Source organism: Phocoena sinus, chromosome 1 (genome assembly GCF_008692025.1).
Source record: "Phocoena sinus isolate mPhoSin1 chromosome 1, mPhoSin1.pri, whole genome shotgun sequence".
NCBI classification, from domain to species: Eukaryota; Metazoa; Chordata; class Mammalia; order Artiodactyla; family Phocoenidae; genus Phocoena; species Phocoena sinus.
Genome location: NC_045763.1, coordinates 28389856 through 28413643, shown reverse-complemented (window position 1 = coordinate 28413643; position 23788 = coordinate 28389856). Strand labels below are relative to the sequence as shown.

General features: G+C 38.6%; 1 protein-coding gene across 5 annotated transcripts in view; it reads right to left on the bottom strand.

Annotated features, from left to right (window-relative positions):
• The window catches only part of ZMYM4 (zinc finger MYM-type containing 4), a 176207-nt gene extending 152949 nt beyond the window's left edge, over positions 1–23258 (bottom strand). For 2 of the 5 annotated variants that reach the window (XR_004351910.1, XM_032646658.1), the window contains exon 1: positions 22844–23258. Coding sequence is in view for 2 of the 5 variants with exons in the window: in XM_032646658.1 (XP_032502549.1) it covers positions 22844–22882 (39 nt within the window). In the remaining 3 variants the exon portion in view is untranslated. Of the gene's footprint in view, positions 1–22839 lie in introns of all 5 variants that reach the window. The other 3 variants (XM_032646680.1, XM_032646674.1, XM_032646668.1) reach the window with 3 other exon arrangements.
• Between the last annotated feature and the right edge of the window lie 530 nt (positions 23259–23788).

The window sequence follows — 23788 nt, the reverse complement described above, 5'->3', positions numbered from 1 at the left end:
GATTGGCCACTGCTTCAAAACCTGATTAGCATATTAGGTGCATACGCCCTAGCGGCATACTTAGTGCATGCGTAATGGCTATCCGGCCGCGCCCTACACAAATACTCTTCCAATTAATATGAAATTATTTTCCATATATAAAAATTACAGTAAAAAAAGTACTTACTTCTCTAATACATATATTAAGGCATCAAACATGAAGGAAACCTGAAGGTCAGTAAACACGTGTATTTTCTATATCTTTAGAGAAGCATTTCAACTTTGACATAAATTCATGAAAACTCATATGAAGATCATATAAAAAAAGCAAAGAAGTTACTATGATATATTGGAATTTGAGAACTTCCAAAAACATCAGTCAATTTTAGAAGAAATAAGGGGTTGAATAAAAAGAATAATTGGAGCAAACATTTCCCTCTAAAATAATTCAAGTGTCACATAGAATGGAATGTAAGAAAAGAAAAGAGTAATGTTCACTCCCACTTCCTGGCAATGGTGACTTCTAAGGCTTCCATGACATTACCCTTGGTTCTTACTCTTTCCCCTTTGCTTTTAGAAATCACCACCTAGTGTATTTCATGTGCACTAACCTACTGAAAACTACTAAGACTTAGAGTGTCTTTATTTCCATTTTACCCATAAGGAAACACAAACCATGTTACTGGTAAGGACCAGAGCCAAATTCTACTGCCAGTGGTTCCTACTCTGCAATCTTCCACTTTCTCCCTCAATTCTATTTCAAAAGGTCTAGGATAGATAGAAACTGAATGGGGACTTCCCTGGTGGCACAGTGGTTAAGAATCTGCCTGCCAATGCAGGGCACATGGGTTTGATCCCTGGTCTGGGAAGATCCCACATGCCTCGGAGGAACTAAGCCCATGCGCCACAACTACTGAGCCTGTGCTCTAGAGCCCGTGAGCCACAACTACTGAGCCCGCATGCCACAACTACTGAAGCCCAAGCGCCTAGACCCCATGCTCCGCAACAAGAAAAGCCACCGCAACGAGAAGGGCGCACATGACAACGAAGAAGAGCCCCCATTCGCCGCAACTACAGAAAGCCCGCACGCGGCAACAAAGACCCAGTGCAGTCAACATAGATAAATAAATAAATAGTTATTTTAAAAAAGATATATTGTGTTTTTCATTAGAAATAATCAATACTGTTAAAATGACCATTCTACCCAAGGCAATCTACACATTCAGCGCAATCCCTATCAAACTACCAATGGTATTTTTCACAGAACTACAACAAATAATTTTAAAATTCGTATGGAAACACAAAAGACCCCAAATAGCCAAAACAACCTTGAGAAGGATAAAGGGAGCTGAGTCATGCTCCCTGACTTTAGACTATACTACAAAGCTACAGCAATCAAACAGATTTTTAAAAAAGACACACAGATTAATGGAACAGGATAAAGAGCCCAGAAATATACCTATGTACTTATGGTCAATTAATCTAAGACAAAGGAAATAAGAATGTACAGTGGAAAAAGACTGTCCCTTCAGTAAGTGGCACTGGGAAAACTGGACAGCTACACGTAAAACAATGAAATTAGAACATTCTCTGGCACCATACACAAAAATAAACTCAAAATGGATTGAAGACCTAAGTGTAAGACCAGATACCAAACTCCTAGAGAAAAGCATAGGCAGAACACTCTTCTGACATAAATTGCAGCAATAATTTTTTTGGAACCATCTCCTAGAATAATGGAAACAAAAACGAAAATAAATAAATGGAACCTAATTAAACTTAAAAGCTTTTGCAGAGCAAAGGAAACCATAAACAAAATGAAAAGAAAACCTATGGAATGGGAGAAAATATTTGCAAATGATGCAACTGACAAGGGATTAATTTCCAAAATTTACAAACAGCTCAGACTGCTCAATACCAAAAAAACAAACAAACAAACAAAAAAACTGAAAAATGGGCAGGGACTTCCCAGGTGGTCCAGTGGTTAAGAACCCACCTTCCAATGCAGGGGACGTGGATTGAATCCCTGCTCAGGGAATTAAGATGCCACATACCATGGGGTAACTAAGCCTACATGCCACAACTACTGAGCCTGTACATTCTGGAGCCCACATCCCACAACTAGAGAAAAGCCCGCGCGCCACAACAAAAGATCCCGCATGCTGCAACTAAGATCCCTCATGCTGCAACTAAGATCCAATGCAGCCAAATAAATAAAAAACAACAACAAAAAAATAACGGGCAAAAAACCTAAATAGACATTTCTTCAAAGAAGACATACAGATGGCCAACAGGCACATGAAAAGATGCTCCACATCGCTAAGAAAAATGCAAATCTAAACTACAATGAGATATCACCTCACACCAGTCAGAACAGCCATCATCAATAAGCATACAAATGATAATTGCTAGAGACGGTGTGAAGAAAAGGGAACCCTGCTACACTGCTCGTGGGAATATAAACTGGTGTAGCCACTATAGAGAACAGTCTGGAGATTCCTTAAAAAACTAAAAATAGTGTCGCCATATGATCCAGCAATCCCACTCCTGGGCATATATCCGGAAAAGATGAACTCTAACTCAAAAAGATTCATGCACCACAATGTTCACAGTGGCACTATATACAATAGCAAAGACATGGAAACAGCCTAAATGTCCATCAACAGATGAATGCGTAAGAAGATTTTATATATATATACACACACACACACACACACACAAAGGAATATTACTCAGCCATAAAAAAGAATGAAATAATGCCATTTGCAGCAACAGGGATGGAATTTATCATACTAAGTGAAGCAAGTTGGAAAAGAAAACAAATATATCACTTAAAGGTGAAATCTTAAAAAATGATACAAATGAACTTATTTACAAAACAGAAATAGACTCACAGACATAGAAAACAAGCTTACAGTTACCAAAAGGCAAGAGGGAGGAGGGATAAATTAGGAATTTGGGAATAACAGATACACACTGCTCTGTATAAAATAAACAACAAGGACTTACTGTATGGCACAGGGGAACTACATTCAATATCTTATAATAACCTACAATGGAAAAGAATCTGAAAAAAATAGGTAAATATATGTATAACTGAATCCCTTTGCTGTACACCTGAAACTAACACAACACTGTAAAGCAACTATACTTCAATAAAAATTTACTTGTTTTGGAAAAAAATAGGAAAAACAAACACACCATGATATGTTTTCTCCTGGGTCCTTTGATGTGATCTATGTGCTGATTCCCACAAAATTAAATTTGTGTCTGTGAGTATATTTATCAATCTCAATTTCTGCTCTTTGAAAAACACTTTAAAAAAAATGAAATTGAGCCATAGACTAGGAAAAAATATTTGCAAAACACATATCTAATACAAGATTTGTATCCAAAATACATAAATAACTCTCAAAATGCAATGTAAGGAAACATTATATGACCTAGCAGTCCCACACCTAATTATTTACCTAAAATGAAAACGTATGTGTATACAAAAACCTATAAGCAAGAAATTCAGTTGTTTTCTGTTAAAAAGGAAATGTTATTGTTCCTCATATCTCAGTGTCTCCTACTGAAGATTCACATCTGAAATTACTTTTAGAATCACTGCTAGAAAATACTGTTTTTTTTAAGTGGATCCAGTAATGTTTGCTCCGTTTAATAATGGCACACACTTACATAATCATATTCTCTGATCAATCACAACATTAGAATTATCTGTATTTTCCTACTGCAGTCCTTTTTAAAGTCTGTTTCTACTTTTTTTTTAATTAATTCTTATTGGAGTATAGTTGCTTTACAATGTTGTGTTAGTTTCTACTGTACAGAAAAATAAATCAGCTATACATATACACAGATCCCCTCGTTTTTGGATTTCCTCCTCATGTAGGTCACCACAGTGTATTACACAGAGTTCCCTGGGCTATACAGTATGTTCTCATTAGTTGTCTATTTTATACATAGTATCATTAATGTATATGTGTCAATCCTAACCTCCCAATTCCTCCCACCTCCCCTGTCCTTATTTCTTTTAATTTTTTTTCATATATATATATTTTTTTTAATTTTTTTTCATATATATTTTTATGAACTGCCCCAAATTCACTGTGGAAAGGGTTAAGTTTGAACAAATATAAAGAAATTATACCCAGGGACTTCCCTGGCGGTCCAGTGGTTAAGACTCCGGGCTTCCACTGTAGAGGGCACAGGTTCAACGTCTGGTTGGGGAACTAAGATTCCACATGCTGCGCGCAGAGTGGCCAAAAAAAAAAACAAATTATACCCAACATAATAAACTTATGAAGAGGTTTTTTTTCCCGTTTGTATACTTTGCTTTAAAAATTTTGAAACAGCAAATTGTTAAAGGTATGTTCTTACTGTATTAAGTACATTCTTAATATAGTATTTTTTTAAAACCTATAGGCAAATATTATGACTTTATTCATAAATACCAAAAACTATAAATAATACAATTGTCTTTCAACTGGCAAGTGGATAAACAAATTGTGCTACATCCATAAAATAGAATGTTAGTCACCAATAAAAAGCAACTGCTGATGCATGTAACAATATGGATGAATCTCAAATACATTATGCTAAGTGAAAGAAGCAAAACTCATACGGCTGCATACTGTATTATGTCATTTATACAACTTTCTGAAAACACAAAATTACAGAAAAGAAAACAGATCGGGGCTAGAGGTAGGGGACAGGCTGGCTGTAAAGGGACATGAAGGAATTTGGGGGTTGATGCAACTGTTCTACATCTTGACTATGTTGGTAGTTACTGAAATATATGTATTTGTGAAAACTTACTGAATTGTACAATAAGAAGGGTAAATTTTACTCTATATAAATTTTACCTCAATAAACCTTAAATATATTTTTCACATGCCTTGAATCAGTAGTTTCACTTCTACAGTTACAGACAAAAATTACACATAATACTGTTTGCTTTAGCCTTTTTCAGTAACAACTTCAATGAGATATAATTCACATGCCATATAATTCACCCATTTAAAGTGCACAATTCAGGGCTTCCCTGGTGGCGCAGTGCTTGAGAGTCCGCCTGCCGATGAAGGGGACACGGGTTCATGCCCCAGTCCAGGAAGATCCCACATGCCGCGGAGCGGCTGGGCCCGTGAGCCATGGCCGCTGAGCCTGCGCGTCCGGAGCCTGTGCTCCTCAACGGGAGAGGCCACAGCAGTGAGAGGCCCGTGTACCACAAAAAAAAAAACAAAACACTAAAGTGCACAATTCAATCAGTGTTAGTATCTTCAGAGTTATACAACCACAACCACAATCAATTTTAGAATATTTTCATTACCCCAGAAAGAAATCTCAAACCCTTTGTCTATCACTCCCTTGTCCCAGCATTTTTCCCTAGTTTAGCCTCATTTTTAATAGGAAATAATTTTAAACAACCTAAGAACTGGAGAATATTCCTATATTATGGTTTATCTGTAGGAAAGAATATTACAATGTCATTAAAATTATGTTAAGTATATTTTTAATAACAGAAGCAGTGCTTAGGACAAAAATTTAGGTTAAAAAAATTCAGGAAACTAAATTATATAAGTAGTAGTTATGCCTGAATGAAATATTATGATTTTTAAAAAGGCACGAAGGTTAAGAAAAATGGCCTGTCAATCAATGTGGCTGTATTATCAGAATTTCTATTAGAGAATGGAATGAGAAGTAGTTGGAACAATTTGGACAGGTCTTTAGGATATATGGTAAAAACATCTAGAGAACTGGTACTCAACCAGGGGCAATTTTGCCCCTCAGGAGACAGGTCGCCGTGCCTGGAGATATTTTTAGTTCTCACAAATGGGGAATGAGGGCTACTGGCATGTAGTTGATAGAGAGCAGGTATGCTGCTAAACATCCACAATGCACAGAACAATTCGCCCTGCCCCAAACAATTACGTGGTCCAAAACATCAATGGTATTGAGACTGAGAAACTCTAACCTACACTTTATAATGAAGTTGTTATATAAAGAAATAATAGTTTCCTCCTTCGTCCCCATTACTATGTATATTCTTTTCCAGTTTTCCCACCTCAGTTTATGGTGCCACCAACTATCTAGTTTAACAAGGTGAAAACCTAGGGGTCAGCAGTCTTCTTTATTTTTCTACATTCATCCATCAACAAGTCCTATTGACTCCATCTCCAAAATGTATCACAACCAATTCTTACCATCTCCACCTACCCCAAACAATGGTTACCTTCACACAAGCATTACACCCAAAGAGCCTCCTAACTGACCCTGTTGCCCACCTTGCTCCCTGAAGTTCATCCTGCACACAGGAGTTAAAGGAATCTCTTTAAGAGCTCATATTTGAATACCACAAACTGCTTCTCAGAGAAATATCTAACATTGTTTCTTCCCACCCCAATCACTAACTATCATATTATCCTGTGCTCTCTGATGTTCTTCACTACCTGAAATTACTTTATCAATTTCTTGTTTATTTTCTATCTTGCCCCCCCAGTAGCACAAACCTTGACTTTCTTTTTCTTCTGTTCATTATTATTTCTCTAGCACCTAAAACCATGTGTGAAATGTGTCTTAAATATTTGTTGAATGAACCAATCTCTCTTACACTAATGTTGATCTATTTGCTCCACTGGAGTCAAAGACTAATATGACACTACATCTCCGAAGAAAGGAGACTGAATCTCCTGAAGTGCACTGCCATTCTTAATGTTAGACAGCCAAAAAACAAGAAATTATAGTTCAGGATGTTAGCTCCTTAGAAGGAGGGGGGAATGAGTTCTTTCCCCCAGATGTCAAACTGCTTCCAAGTTCCAAAGAAAAGATATCCTCTGCTCACTAGACAAGCTGAAGGCTTAGTAGACAAATGTTGCCCATTTCTCCTAGATCAGCCATATAAGAGCCAGTTGTATTTGTTTTCTAATTCCCTCCTACTATGCTAAACTTTTAATAGCCTTGTGTAAAAGTCATAGCCTGATCTCAGCTGTGTTGGGTGGAATTAAGCAAAGATTCTGCGCCCAAGCAGAACCCCTACCAAAGCTAACATGACAGTAGCAGAGATAACCAAAAAGAAACTCTCCCATGAAGGAAAAGTAAACTAGGATGAGAGTAAGAGCTGTGAGGCAACCTGCCGCTTGCCACAGGGAGAGAATCCAAAGAGTACCTATCTTGGAGGATTAGAATAGTAGTGAGGGAGCCACTGTGTTACCTTATAGATGAACAGATTTTCATTTCTGAAGATAAATCAGTCTCCAACGTATAAAGTGAATGGGGTAGAGGGAACAGTAGAGGACAGAAAGGGAAAACGAGTCGTGAAGGCAAGGAAAGTAAAAAGACAAAGCACGTAAAACAAGTACCAGAAATAGGGTGGTGGCAGGAGAAATAAAGTTTTAAAAATCATGGGACTTGGGACTTCCAAGACTTTCAACCAAGATTGAAAACTTAGTATTTCTGGATCATTCACCTTATAAAAAAATGAGAGTTGGGACTTCCCTGGTGGCACAGTGGTTTAGAATCCACCTGCCAGTGCAGGGGACACGGGTTAGATGCCTGGTCCAGGAAGATCCCACATGCCACGGAGCAACTAAGCCCATGCACCACAACTACTGAAGCTGTGTGCCACAACTACTGAAGCCTGCGTGCCTAGAGCCCGTGCTCTGCAACAAGAGAAGCCACCACAGTGAGAAGCCTGCGCACCACAACAAAGAGTAGACCCCGCTCACCGCAACTAGAGAAAGCCCCCGCGCAGCAACAAAGACCCAACACAGGGGCTTCCCTGGTGGCGCAGTGGTTGAGAGTCCGCCTGCCGATGTAGGGGACACGGGTTCGTGCCCCGGTCCGGGAAGATCCCACATGCCGCGGAGCGGCTGGGCCCGTGAGCCATGGCTGCTGAGCCTGCGCGTCCGGAGCCTGTGCTCCGCAGCGGGAGAGGCCACAACAGTGAGAGGCCCGCGTACCGCAAAAAAAAAAAAAAAAAAAAAAAAAAAAAAGACCCAACACAGCCAAAAAATAAATAAATTTATTAAAAAAAAAAAAATCATGGGACTTCTCTGGTGGTCCAGTGGTTAAGAATTCACCTTCCAATGCAGGGAACGCGGGTTTGATCCCTGCTCAGGGAACTAAGATCCCACATGCCGCAGGGCAACTAAGCCCGCACACCACAACAAAAGATCCCATGTGCCGCAACTAAGACCCGAAGCAACCAAAATAAATTTTAAAAAATAAATTTAATTTTTATTATTTAATTAATTTAATTAAAATCATATCAGATAATCTCAACAAGACTTATCAATTAAAACTGGATTAATGGACTTCCCCGGTGGTGCAGTGATTAAGAATCCGCCTGCCCATGCAAGGGACACGGGTTTGAGCCCTGGTCCAGGAAGATCCCACATGCCGTGGAGCAACTAAGCCTGAGTGCCACAGCTACTGAGCCTGCACTCTAAAACCCGCGAGCCACAACTACTGAAGCCCACACGCCTAGAGCCGGTGCTCCGCAACTAGAGAAGCCACCACAATGAGATGCCCGCGCCCCGCAACCAAGAGTAGCCCCGCTCACTGCAACTAGAGAAAGCTCAAGCGCAGCAATGAAGATGCGACACAGCCATAAATAAATAAACAAAATCAAAAACAAAAACTGGATTAATAAGACAAAGGGAAGAAGCAAGATAACTCAGAGTTTCTAACTTGGGTGAGATAACACAGGAAGAAAAACAGGTTAAGAAGGAACAAAGCACTATTTGGGAGAGTAAGTACTTGTCAAGGATATAGAGAGTTCTTCCATTTTAGGCATAATGACTTAGCAATATTTGTAAGACATCAAAATACAAGTCAAAGCTCACATTTGGAAACAATGATTTTGAGTTTTAGGGACAACAGGGAAGCAAAGAAGAAAAGAAATCACATAATGTATTTAATGGGTAGTGGTTAAAATCACTGTAGAAGGGATTACCCAAGAAAAATGCAGGCTGAGGGAACAAGTCCTACTGGGCAAACAAAGAGTCAAAATGACTGAAAAGAAGTAATTCAAGAGAAGAACCACGCGAATGCCTTCTTATAAATAAGGGAGAAGTTTCAAGGAACGAGTGGGCAATAGGGTCAGATGTCTAACAAAGATCAAAAAAAGGAGGGGCTTGCCTGGTGGCGCAGTGGTTAAGAATCCACCTGCCAATGCAGGAGACAAGGGTTCAAGCCCTAGTCCGGGAAGATCCCACATGCCGCAGAGCAACTAAGCCCATGCACGACAACTACTGAGCCCACCCACCACAACTACTGAAGCTTGCCTGCCTAGAGCCCATGCTCCAGAAGGAGAGAAGCCACTGAGATGAGAAGCCCACACACCGCAAGGAAGAGTAGCCCCCGCTCACAAATAGAGAAAGCCCACGCGCAGCAACGAAGACCCAGCGCAACCAAAAATAAGATAAAAAAAAAATAAATTTTTTTTAAAAAAAGGAAAGTTCTGAAAAAGCATCAATTAGATTTGGTGATTATTAGATCATTTCAGTGATCTTAAAGAGAATTTCCGGGGGGTGGGATGAATTGGGAGATTGGAATTGGCATATATATACTATTGATACTATGTATAAAATGGATAACTAATGAGAATCTACTGTATAGCACAGGGAACTCTACTAAATGCTCTGCGATGACCTAAATGGGAAGGAAATCCAAAAAAGAGGGGATATATGTATACATACAGCTGATTCACTCTGCTGTACAGTAGAAACTAACACAACATTGTAAAGCAACTGTATACTCCAATAAAAATTTTTTTTAAATAAGAGAATTTCAGTGGTGAAACAGAAGGAAAAGCAGATGTGGTTGAGCAGTGAATGGGAAATATACAGCTGATACCATCTCAAAAAAACTCCAAAGTCAAAGGACTTGCCTGAGTTCAAAACTGTAGTCTATAACTACCATTTCCCACTGAAAGGAAGTTCTTGGAGTTAATTCCAAATCTGAAATGGTAATGTATAGGATGAGCCTAGAAACATCTTTTTGGCCAAAAAGGGAAGACTCTTTCAAGGACTACTGGAGTTAAGTCAAAAGGATACAGGCGCCTAAGTATTTTATTCTTCTTGATGCTAATATAAATGAAATCATTTTCTTGATTTCCTTTCAGGATTGTTCATTACTAGTGTATAGAAATACAACTGATTTTTTTGTGTTGATTTTTTTACCCTGAACTTTTTTGAATTTCCCACAGGGTTTGATTTTGGTGGGGGGTAGATTTTTAGAGGTTTCTACATACATGATCATGTCCTCTGTAAATACAGTTTTACTTCTTTCTTTCCAATTTGGATGTCTTTCATTTCTTTCTTGCCTAACTGCTCAGGCTAAAACTTCATATACATTGAGTAGAAATGCCAAAATAGGGTATCCTTGTCTTATTCCTATTCTGAGGGGAAAAATTTTCAGCCTTTCATCATCAAATATGATGTTAGCTACGATTTTTCATATATGGCCTTTATCATGTTGAGAAAGTTCCCTTCTATTCCTAGTTTCTTCAGCGCTTTTATAAAAGGTGTTGGTTTTTTTTTTTTCAAAATTTTTTTTTCCTATATCAACAAATATGATCATGTGTTCCTTTCCTTCATTCTATCAATGTGGTGTATTACACTCACTGATACTTCGAAAAATTTAACCAAGGAGGTGTAAGACTTATACACTGCGAGACTTGTACAAAACATTGCTGAAAGAAATTAAAGAAGACCTAAATAAATTGGAAGACATCCCATTTATTGGGACATTTAATAGTGCTGGGATGAAAAATACTTCCCAAGAGACTGACAGATTCAATGCAATCGCTATCAAAATCCAAATGGCACTTTTCACAGAAACAGAAAAAAATCCTAAATTTCATACGGAATTTTAAAAGACCCCAAGTAGCCAAAACAATCTTAGAAAAAAAACAAAGTTGGAGGACTTACACTTTCCAATTTCAAACTTCCTACAACGCTACAGTAATCAAAAGAGTGTAAACAAGGGACTTCCCTGGCAGTCCAGTGGTTAAGACTCTGTGCTCTCGGGACTTCCCTGGTGGCGCAGTGGTTAAGAATCCACCTGCCAATGCAGGGGATATAGGGTCAATCCCTGGTCTGGGAGGATCCCACATGCTGTGGAGCAACTAAGCCCGTGCGCCACAACTACTGAGCCTGAACTCTAGAGCCCACAAGCCACAGCTACTAAACCCCATGCACCTAGAGTCCATGCTCTGCAACAAGAGAAGCCACCACAATGAGTAGCACGTGGACCGCAACAAAAAACAGCCCCCGCTCGTCGCAACTAGAGAAAACCCGCGCACAGCAACCAAGACCCAACACAGTCAAAAATAAATAAATAAATAAAATTTATTTTTAAAAAAAGATTCTGCTCTCACTGCCAAGGGCCCAGCTTCAATCCCTGGTCGGAAAACTAAAACCCCCAAGCCGCTAGGGCAAAACAAACAAACAAACCACAATGAGGGATAAATTAGGAATTTGGGATTAACAGATACATACTACCATATATAAAATAGATAAACAACAAGGGCCTGCTGTAGAGCACAGGGAACTATATTCAATATCTTGTAATAACCTATAATGGAAAAGAATCTGAAAAAGATTATATACATGTATAACTGAATCACTCTACTGTACACCTGAATATTGTAAATCAACTATACTTGAAAAAAATTCAAAACCACAATGAATGTAACATACAACATGATAAATATAATACTGCTGTATGTTACACATGAAAGTTGTTAACAGAGTAAGTCCTAAGAGTTCTCATCACAAGAAAAAAATTTTTTTCTATTTCTTTAATTTTGTATCTATACGAGATAATGGATGCTCACTAAATTTATTGTAATGATCATTTCATGATGTATGTAAGTCAGATCATTATGCTGTACACCTTAAACTTATACAATCCTGTACGCCAATTACATCTCAATAAAACAGGGGGAAAAAACCCGCAATGAGATGCCACTTCACACCCACTAGGATAGCTATTACCAAAAGAAAAGAACAAGCTTTGGAGAGGATGCAGAGAAATCAGAACCCCCATGCATTGCTAGTAAGAATGGAAATCGGTGCAGCCTCTGTGGAAAGCAGTCTGGTGATTCCTCAAAAAGATAGACATAGAATTTCTATATGACCCAGCAAATCCATTTCTTGGTACATACTCAAAACAAATGAAAGCAGGAACTCAGATACTTGTATGGCAATGGTTACAGCAACGTAAAGGTAGAAACAACCCAAGCGTCAATCAACAGAGGAACAGATAAACAAAACGTGTTACATACATACAATGGACTATTATTAGGCCATTAAAAAAATGAAGTTCTGATACATGCTTCAACATGGATAAATCTTGAAAACATTATCCTAAGTGAACTAAGACACCAAAGGTCAAATATTTATGATTTCACTTATATGAAATACCTAGTATAGGCAATTTGATTAGAATAGGCAGAAAACACACCAAGGGCTGGAGGGAAAGGCAATGGAGAGTTATGCCTTAATGTACATACAAAGTTTCTGCTTGGGATGAAACAGTGGTGATAGTTGCACAACACTGTTAATGTACTTAATGCCACTGAATTATAAACTTTAAATGATTAAAATGATAAATTTTATGTATATTTTAAGACATAAGAAAATTTTAAGGTAATTGTTTAAATATAAAATAATAACAATTTTTAAAAAGGATGCAGGCACTAATCTTAAAGACCCTGTTGTAGGCTGAATTGTGGCCCCTAAAATATATGTCCACCCAGAATCTAAGAATGTGATCTTTTTGAAATAAACTTCTTTGCAGATGTAATTAATATAAAGATCTTGAGATGAAATCACCCTGGATTAGGGTGGGCCCTAAATCCAATGAAAATCATCCTTAGAAAAGAAGAAACAGAGAGAGGAGGCCATGTGAAGGTGGAGGCAGAAACTGGAGTAATGCTGCCACAAAAATCAAAGAACACCTGGGTCCACCAGAGGTTGGAAGAGACGAAGGATTCTTCCCGAGTCTTCAGAGACAGCATGGTCCTGCTGACACCTTGATTTTGGACTTCTGGCCTCCAAAACCGTGCAAAATAAATTTCTGCTCTTTTAAGCCACCAAGTTTCTGGTGATTTGGTATGCCAAATCTAGAAAAATAATACAGATTTTGGTATATAGAGGTGGCGTGCTGCTGTAATAAATACCTAAAAATGTGGAAGTAACTTTAGAATTGGGAAATGGGTAGAAGGTGGATGAATTTTGAGAAGCATGATAGAAAAAGTCTAGATTGCCTTGAAGAGATGGTTGGTACCAATATAGATATCTGTATTCACCAATTCTAATGAAGGTTCAGAAAGAAGTGAGGAGCAAAAAAGAGAAAGCTACTATCACTTTAGAGAATACATATACTATGAACAGGATGTTGGAAAAAAATGTTAAGGGTGCTTCTGGTGAGATCTCAGAGGGAAATGAAGAATATGTTACTGAGAACTAGATGGTGATCCTTGTTAGAAAGGAGGAGAAAACTCAGCTGAATTGTGTTCTACTGTTAGGTAGAAGGCAGAACTTGGATGCAATGAACTTGGAGATTTCTAAGCAAAGTGTTGAGGTGAGCCTGGATACTCCTTGCTGCTTATAGGAAAAAGGGAAAGGAAAGAGGTAAACTGAAGAAGGAACCATTAAGCAAAAAGGAAACAACTCTTAATGATTTGAGCCTATCCAGATTGCAAAGGATGCTAAAATTAGGAAATCCATTATAAGAAAAGTGTGCTCTAGGGAGAGGTGAAGGGTGTAGCTGGGCAACCACTTACTGAAGATACTGTGTGTGACTCATGGATCCAATTAATCATCTCAACTTAAGTAAGGAATAGAGATGGGGTTATCCAGGAAAGATCTGTGAAGAACTATCTTTTCTGTGTGGATACCCTTAATATATAGAGGAGACTCACAGGTTTTTGAGCATTATTAAACCAGAAAAAACATGGCCAGACTGTTCTTAAAGGAAGAGAGACTAGACAAAGTGGGAAAAAAAAAACCTGACTTCTGGAATTCTATGAGCAGGAAAGAGCTAATAAAATTACTCAGCTGCAAACAAGTGCTACTCTTCAAGAAAAAGAAAAATGACTCCAAAGACAGAGCCACAGACACAAAGGCAGAGGCCAGAGAAGCAGGCCCAAAACAGGGGTCTACAGTGCCTTCATGGATCCAGAGGGCAGAAGATCAAGTCACAGAGAATTATTCTCTTGACCTTGTGGGTTCTGAACTTGATTAGGACTAGTGATCCCTTTATTCCTTCCATTTTCTTCCTTTTAGAAAAGCAATGTCCATGTTATGCTTGTCCCACAATTGTATTTTGGAAGTAGAAAATTTGTTTTCTGGTTTCACAGGTCCACAAATAAAGAGAAATTTTATTCCAGATGGATCATACCCAGAGTCACACCTATACCTAATTTAGATGGTTGAGATACTGAGATTTGGGACTTTTTGAGCTGATGATATTAGATGAGTTGGGCTTAAAAATTCATCTTGTAATGAGTTGAGACTTTCGGGGTGTTGAGATGAGGTGAATGTACTTTGCATACAGAATGGACATGAAGTTTGGGGACAAAAGGGAGGACTGTAGGAGGTTGAATTGTGGCCCCTAAAAGACATGTCCACACAGAACCTCAGAATGTGTGCAGAATGGGTTTTGCAGATGTAATTAAGGTAAGGATCTTGAGATGAGAGCATCCTGAATTAGGATGGACCCTAAATCCAATGAAGAGTATCCTTAGAAGACACTGAAAGATATAGAGAGAAGGCGGCAGTGTGAAGATGGAGGCAGAAACTGGAGTTATACTGCCACAAATCAGGGAACACAAATCAATCCACAAGAAGCTGGAAGAGGCAAGGAAGGATTCTTTCCTAGAGCCTTCAGAGAGAACACTGCCTTGCCAACACCTTATTTTCAGACAGTCAGCCTCCAGAACTGTGAGATAACAAATTTCTGTTGTTTTAAGCCAAGTTGGTAGTAATTTGTTATGGCAGCCTTCAGAAACTAATACAGACACCCACTGATCAAAAATATGACAAATTTAAACATCAAAAAGAATACTAGGGCTTTCCTGGTGGCGCAGTGGTTGAGAGTCCACCTGCTGATGCAGGGGACACGGGTTCGTGCCCTGGTCTGGGAAGATCCCACATGCCGCGGAGCGGTGAGGCCCGTGAGCCATGGCCGCTAAGCCTGAGCATCCGGAGCCTGTGCTCCGCAACGGGAGAGGCCACAACAGTGAGAGGCCCGCGTACCGCAAAAAAAAAAAAAAAAAAAGAATACTAACCACAATAAATTTAAATATATAAACTATATTAAAATTCATGAGTTCACAGTGGTATCCCTTCCCAAACCTCAACTTTGGGATTTGCTAAGGTATCAATTCATTCTTCTGAAAACTGGTATATAAAGGGGAAAAAATAAGGATTTATTCTGCTTCTCCTGTATAAATGATTTTACAGGGTAACCAAATAATTGATAAAGGAACTCTTTATGAAAGAATTCCAGTGAATAAATATAGGAGAAATGATAGAAAATCACTCTTCTAATGAAATAGTGGATCTAGGCAACAATCATCAATGGCTGATAAATCCATTAGGTGAAAAGTTAAGAACTATGTTGGATTCTGCTGACAGAACCTAAACTGATCAATTTTAGTATCACTAAGTGTGACACATATAAAACAAATGAAATGGTAAATCTCATTTGGATAGTGATTTAAACAAACCAATTGTAAAAAGACATTTAAAGAATCAGAGAAATCTGAACTGGATTAAGGAACTCTTAATTTTGTTAGGTATAACAGTATTGTGATTGTATTTTTCTTTAATTCTTATGTTAGAAATACATACAGAAGTACTTATAGATTAAATGATGTGATACCTGAGACTTCTCTGAAGTTATTTCATAGAAAGGAAGGAAAGAAGGGAGGGAGGGAGCAAGGAAAGAAAGAAAAGAAAGGAAAGAAAGAAAGAAAAAGAAAGGAAGGAAGAAGTTAGATGAGACAGGAATGGCAAAATATCGATAACTGTTTAGTTGCCTCCTAGAATGATGCAATTAAGAATTTGCAGCATCACCTAATAGAGTGACTATGCGTCCTAATTAGTACAGGACAGTCCCAGTTCATGGCTATTGTCCCACTGTAATTATTAAATAGCACACCCTTTCATTCTTAAAATTGTCTGATGGGAAATAAATTATACAATCACTCTATTTATGAATTTTTCTTTCCAAAGAAACTGAACCTAAATCTCATAAAGCTCTACCAATTCAAGTTCTCAACCTTGGCTGCAGACTGAAATCACTTGGGAAAATTTTTAAAATACTGATGCCTAGAATCCACCCTATGAATTCTGATTTAATTGACCTAGGAATCAGGATATTTAAGAGCTCGCCACGTAATTCTAATGTTTCAGCCAAAATAGAGAACCACTGCTCTATATCTAACTATTTTGTGGAAAATACGAAGGGTAATTGAACACGTTAAACACCACAAGAATTCGATCAGCCAAAACCAGAATGTGGTAAATTCTCCTGGACAAATAAGCTAGTTTTTTAAACAAATAAATAGCATGAGAAAAAGTGCAGGGGCTATAGGGGACAGGGGATGGGGGGGATGGTTAAAGTTAACAGAAACTTAAGAGACATATAAACCAAATGAAATGGTAAATCTCATTTGGATAGCGACTTAAACAAACCGATTGTAAAAAGACATTTAAAGAATCAGAGAAATCTGAACTGGATTCAGAAACTCTTAATTTTGTTAGGTATGATAGTATTGTGGTTGTATTTCTTTTTAATTATGTTAGAAATACATACAGAAGTATTTACAGATTAAATGATGTGATACCTGAGATTTCTTTGAAACTATTTCATCAAAGAAAGAAAGGAAAAGAGAAATGAAGGAAGAAGTTGGATGAGACAGGAATGGCAAAATGTTGATAACTGTTTAGTTGTCAAAACTGGGTATTAAGGACATGGGATTTATTGTACCAATCTATATTTTATATTCTATATTGATATGGAGTTATGAAACAAAGTTTTTTAATTTTGCCTATAAATGTGTAGTATGCATGTGAGTGTATATATATAAATTTGTAAGACATTTTGGGAAATGTAAAGAAAGATGAACACATGTGATCTTTGACCTCAGAGATTAGTGGGTAGCCTATATGTTGGACAAAAAAGGTTTGTTCAGGTACTGTCTTTGGTCAAAGGCAGGAAGGCAGCTAACTCAAGATTCTGGGAGGCCAGAACGATAAGAATGAAATTAAAATAACATTATAAGTATTCCCTAAGCATAAGAAAGTGAGTGTGGGTATATTACTGCTAAATACCAGAGGATGAACATAACCGGACTTTGAAAAGCCCATGCTCTTACTATTGGGTTGAGCCATATGAAAAGGCATTTCTGTACGTCAAATATTAGCAATTTTGTATGGTAGAGCCCAATACTATGTTAAAATACTTTCTTTTTCTTTCTTTTGCTAAAATAACTACATACTGTTAACTCATAGTAAAATAATCAGAATATTTAAGGGAAATGTCAGTCTTTTTTAAAAAGTAGTAGTCTCCTTTAAAAGTTGGTCTCCTAATACAGAACTCAAAAATATCTTCTAAATATCCAGAGAAATTGCCATTGTACATTTATCTATTTATATTCTCTTTAGTATATAATAAAATCATTCCATTTTCAAAGGAAGCATAAGCTTTATCTTTAAAATGAATCATAGTTTTAAAATATTTGGTATATATTTCTTAAAAATAAACATGTGAGCTGCATATGTTTTAAGGTTATCTCATATATTTCATAGGCAGAAAGTTAATTTGATGCTTCCTGAGAAGTAATTTACATCGATTGGATTTAAATATAATTCAATGTTTTTTGTTTTGTTTCTTCCTGGTTTTTTTGGGGGGAGGCCGCACCACACAGCACGCAGGATCTTAGTTCCCCAACCAGGGATCGAAGCCTGCGCCCTCTGCAGAGGAAGTGCGGAGTCTTAACCACTGGACCACCAGGGAAGTCCCTAATTCAGTATTAACAACCAAAAATTCCAAATAATGAATTCTGAACCTATACTATTATTTACACATATTACTATATATCATATATATTAATAACTAATGTATGTTTTTAATTACTGCATGTTATTATAATGAATTCTAACCTATACTGTTTATCAAACAGTACAGTTTTTCAAACGGTACTTGATCCTGGTTTAGCCTATTATATCATGACGTTGAGCTCTCTCTGTGCTGCAGTTTCCTCATTTATAAAATGGGACAGTAAGAGTAACTACTATTTATGGAATTAATGAGGATTAAAAAACATACTACATATAAAATATTTAGAATGACTGGAAATTAAAATGTTTATAAATACCAGGTATTATCATTATTTACAGAAGCCTCTGCTAGTTACAAGAGGGGCACTGTGAAAACAATACAGGATCACTGTCAACACTAGAATGGTCTCTTCGAAATGCTCTCTATACGAAGAGCCAATGCATTCTTAAAGTAGATAACTTACACTATGTACACATGATCTGCAAATATTTTTAATGATATGTACCACCATGTTTTTAAGCAACACATTTAGCCAAAACACAAAAGATATAAAGTTCATTAAGGAATTAAGAGGGATAAATCTTTTGCAATTATTTTATTATAAAATATTAAAATAACAGAAATCCAAAACAAAACTTCTCCATAATTCCATCAGTATAAAGTCAATGTTTTCATTTGTTCATGTTATTTTCTATCCCTGTCTACATGCACGTTCAATTTTTACATACTTACAATAACAAAGTAGATAACATTTTCACTTAATATTATACCCCGAGTATTTTTCCATTTTGCAAAATTCTCCCCCTTAGTCTCACTTTCCTTTCTCATCTCCACCTGCTGAAGGTAATCAATGGTAACAGCCTGACATGTGTCCTCCACAAGTTTCTCCAAGCTCATACATATATAAATATAGACACAGATGTGAGGAAGAAAGATCACTTTGTTTTTACAAAAATGGAAGCATACTACTTATACATATGCTTTCTTTCTATCAAGCATGCCAACACATATACCTCAAACTTAACATACAGAAAAGTTTAAGTATGAAAATGGACACAACTTACTAGACCAGGTAATAACACATACATTTACAAAAGTTATTATTATTTTGTATGTAACCTTTGAAAAGATAAAGGGATTTCACAAAAAAATATGGCCACCAGATTTAGTTAGATCTCATGCTTCTAATAGTTTATTATAATAACCATGCATAAAATAACCCCTCTACTTACAAGCCTACGCAATGAATTTTAAAACTTATTTCAGAAAATAAAAATTTTACAGTCTTTAAAAAGCTCAATAATATCTCAAAAGTATCCTGACTTTAAAGTAAGAGAGTGTGTGTGTGTATAATACTGGCTTTCAGGGACTTCCCTGGCGGTCCAGTGGTTAAGACTTCGCCTTCCAATGCAGGGGATGCGGGTTTGATCCCTGGTCAGGGAGCTAAGATCCCACATACCTCAGAGCCAAAAAACCAAAACAACATAAAACAGAAACAATATTGTAACAAAATTCAATAAAGACTTTAAAAATGGTCCACAACAACAAAAAAAAAACCTCAGTGTCTTAAAAAAAAAAAAGAAAATACCGGCCTTCATTTGAACTTGGTTCTTTCTAAGGCAGAGATGATAGATGGATGTAGTGCTCACCCACCCACATATTCAGCTTCCCCGTGTTCACAAACTGAGAGACTGGCATTCAGATATAGTCTGAATACAATCAAATCAATCTTACCTAATTAATACCTATTGTCCTAAGTGCCCACAAACATAAGACACCAGGCAGACCTACAAAGAGTTTAAGGTTGTTAACTCAATGGTTTTAAAACACACTCTCCCATCTAACCGTAATCCAGAACGATCACAAGATCCTTAAATCTGGATTCACAGAAGAGAATTTAGGGTGTAAAGGGTGATATGAAAGATAACTGAAGGTCCCAGAATTACAAACCAGATAACTTGGTACCCAAGCCATAGAGCCTCTAATGCAACAGGTAAACTTTTCTTACCAAAAATCCATTTTTGAGTTCCTATTATGTGAAGGTCATAGGTGTTGGAGATGCAAAAAGCATATAATGGCCCTACCCTTATGGAGTTCACAATATAGCAGAAGAGTCAGAATATATAATTCTAAATTATCATAAATACCATATACCACAGCACAATACCTAGCACATAGTTCATGAACTAGCACAGGTACTCAACAATTTTTTGTGACTTATGATTATAAAAGTCAAAGGCAGTAAGCATCATAAATACAATACCATGTCATCAATGAAATTTCAGGTTAAATAATCTAAACTTATTATCTAGGCCTAACTACCTCAAGGCAAACTATTTTATAAGATACTGTACTTTTGTACACAGTCCCCACTAATCTGCTTGGAGTACACATATGGAATCCACGTGGAGTTTAAGCACAGGCACAGACGAAAAATGAAGGGAAAAAAGCACATGCACCATGTGTACCATTTAAGACAACTCTACTGAACATTCTAACCAAACTATCAAAACTAAAATGGATTATGGAGCCTAAAAGACACTGACTATAACCTTCCTCCACAATGAAACTGGTAAAATAATGGGGAAAACCTGTACGAGTGCTCTGTATATTACATACTGTTAAAAAATAATAGAAGTTTACGGCTTCCCTGATGGCACAGTGGTTGGGAGTCCGCCTGCCGATGCAGGGGACACGGGTTCGTGCCCCGGTCCGGGAAGATCCCACATGCCGTGGAGCGGCTGGGCCCGTGAGCCATGGCCGCTGAGCCTGCGCGTCCGGAGCCTGTGCTCTGCAACGGGAGAGGCCACGGCAGTGAAAGGCCCGCGTACCGCAAAAATAAAATAAAATAAAATAATAATAATAATAAAAGTTTAGACTGCTAGCAGTGTGGCACCTTTTAAGTATATTAGAAGAGAAAGAAGTATTTAATATCTAGTTGAATTTGTTACCAAAGCACACGGATGTTTTCTAAAACATTCTATTTTATACTGTGAATGACAACAGCACTAGTATTAACTGGATTCAGAGACCTCCTTGAATAAACATTACACATCTAAAATAATTTATTCTTTATATTTTAATTGGTGGACCACATGCCATACGTCTTCACTCAAGCATAATGAGGATCCAGTTTAAAACTGGCTCACAGCATGAAGAACAATTTAAAATTTCAAAACACGTGCATTCCATAACCAATATTTATACTAAGTGAACTATTTGGACATACTATCACACAGCTTAATTTGTCCTATGTATGAGGAAGATCTAATTATTGCATGAGGGAGATGTAAAATTTTATAAACCTAAGACTATCAACAATAAATTTTAATTGCTCAATACTACAGTGAAATGCATTAAAATAAGAACTGATGAATAAAGAGATAAATGTGGATAAATATGTGATAAAACAAGTATAGTAAAATGTTAATGGTAGAATCTAGATGGTGGATTCTATGGACACTCCCTGTAAATTTTTTCAGCTATGTAGTTGAAAATATTTTCCTAATCAATTGTGGAAAAAATACTGCTTGACACTTCCCTCGTTATTTACCATTTAAGCTTTTAAGGAGAGAAACACAGATTTTAAAAACTATGTGGCATGCAAAACAAGCACTGTAGTTGGGACAAACATGGATTCAAATCCCAGCTCAACCTCTTAACTATCTGATCTTAACTATTTAACCCCTCTACGCCTACATTTCTTCATCTGCAAAATGTGTTTTACATAGTAAATGTGAGGTTTAATTCTTCCTATAAATCACAGCACATGGTAAGCACTCAAAATGTTAGTTGTATTATCTATATGAGATTGCTAACTTTATGATAAATCGAAAGGGCATTCTCAATAAAGATTACGCAGTAATTTTTTTAGGCAGTTAGCTTAACACTAACTTTATTTTGATACCATTCACAAAAAGGAAGATTCCTGGTAGTAAACTTACTGCTTAACACGCTAAGCGGGAGGGCAGCGGGGGGTAAAAGAAAAAATCTAAAAATACTGCTCAATCGACAGTACTGTATTATTCTCCATCTGAAAAAAAAATCACTCAGAATTAAATAAGAAAAGTTTCAAGATAAACTTTAAAAGGCACTCAACAACTATGTGGAATTGGCTTCGCCTCTGCAGGTTGTTTGGGTACATCCTTGATATGACAAAACTTGTCACACTCTTCCACGTTCTTAAATGTTGGTAAAGGGGCTAGACTAGAAAATGACATTCATAGTTGCCAAAATCTTTCTCATACATCAGGGAATGCCAACGACCCCACTTCTTCTCAGGTAAGAGCACCACCTCCACCTTGGTCTTGATAACGGTTGGGGGGGGGGGGAGGGAGTGGAAAGGAGGCAGGAAAATGAATTCGCGATGGTATCACCGAAGACCCCTCCACCACTCATTCCCGCCACTACCACCCCCACCTGACCTCTCTCCTGTTAAACTTCCAGACTCTGGTTCACCAAAGATGCACTTAAGTATCTGACACCTTCCCTCCCCTGACCCAAATAACCCACCCCCAGTGTTGGAAAAATAAAAAAACCCAAACAACAGCCCCCGCCCCTCCCCCTCCCAACCAGCAGCAAATCTTTGTCCCACCTGCCGAAGGACCACTCTAAGCGCGCTCCAGACCCAAGGTTGCCTCAGTCCTGCCCGCAACCTTTCCCCGACCGGGCCTCGGCGACCCCTCCACGAGCCTACGCATGGCCCATTCCCGGCCCCGGCCCCGGGACGCGGCCCCCGCCCCGCCCCCCGCCGCCCGCCGCCCGAGTTCTGCCTCACCTCACCTACCCTCTTTCGGGGGCTGGACTCCACCTCTCTCTCCGCCATGTTGAGCCCCGCTCGGAACCACTGCGGCTCCCAGCGCTGTGGCGGCGGAACCTCTCGGGCCCCCGGCCCCCGCCCACACTGCAGGCACGGCCGCCTCGCGGCAGCTTCCCCGGACCTGGCCGAGCCTGGCGCTTACAGTGGGGAGGGGGCGGATGCCGCGCGCCGGGTCGGAGATCTTGAGATCCCACGGGTGCGCGCGTAGGCGGTAGGGCCTGCCCGGGAAAGGGTGGGGGGGGCCGGGACTCGGGGGGTTAATGGCCTCCAAGGGGCCCCGTGAGTAGGATTATTTTCTCTCAGAGAAATTCCTCCGCCTGCGGTTTCTTAAAGGGATCACCAAACCAGCCCCTTGCGCGCGCCCTTGATGCGCAGGCGCACCCTAAGCCCCTCCTTCCTTTCCCACCAAGCCCCCGGTCCCGAGCGTGCGCGTTGAGTGGCCCAGGGTAGGCCAAATCCTGCAAGTCTTTTTGCAGCCAGCAGCTGCTCCCACTACTCAACTATGGCCGCTCCCTTAAAGGGACCATGACGCAGTGATGAAGGAGGAATGAAAGAAATTAGTAAAAGGGCTGTCTGGAGTATTGGGTGAAATGTCAGTGAGGGGTCCAGATCACCATCTTACACCTGACTGCAGAGATACCATTGTAAGGGGAAGATGGTGGTGAGCTGAAGTTCACAGTGGACCTCTGAATGTGAAGAATCCCAAGCAATGAGGGAACAAGCCAGTCATCTCAAGAAGATCCAGCTTGCCTGCCTTTAGACAGCCCAATCTGAAGCACAGGACATAGAATATTAAGGGCCAACTTTGATAGCCTAATGTCAAAGCCAAATCCTTTGGTGATTTTGAAGACTGAACAAACAACTGGAGATAATTTCCCCGGTAGTAATTTGTCCTTTGAATATCTAAATCTA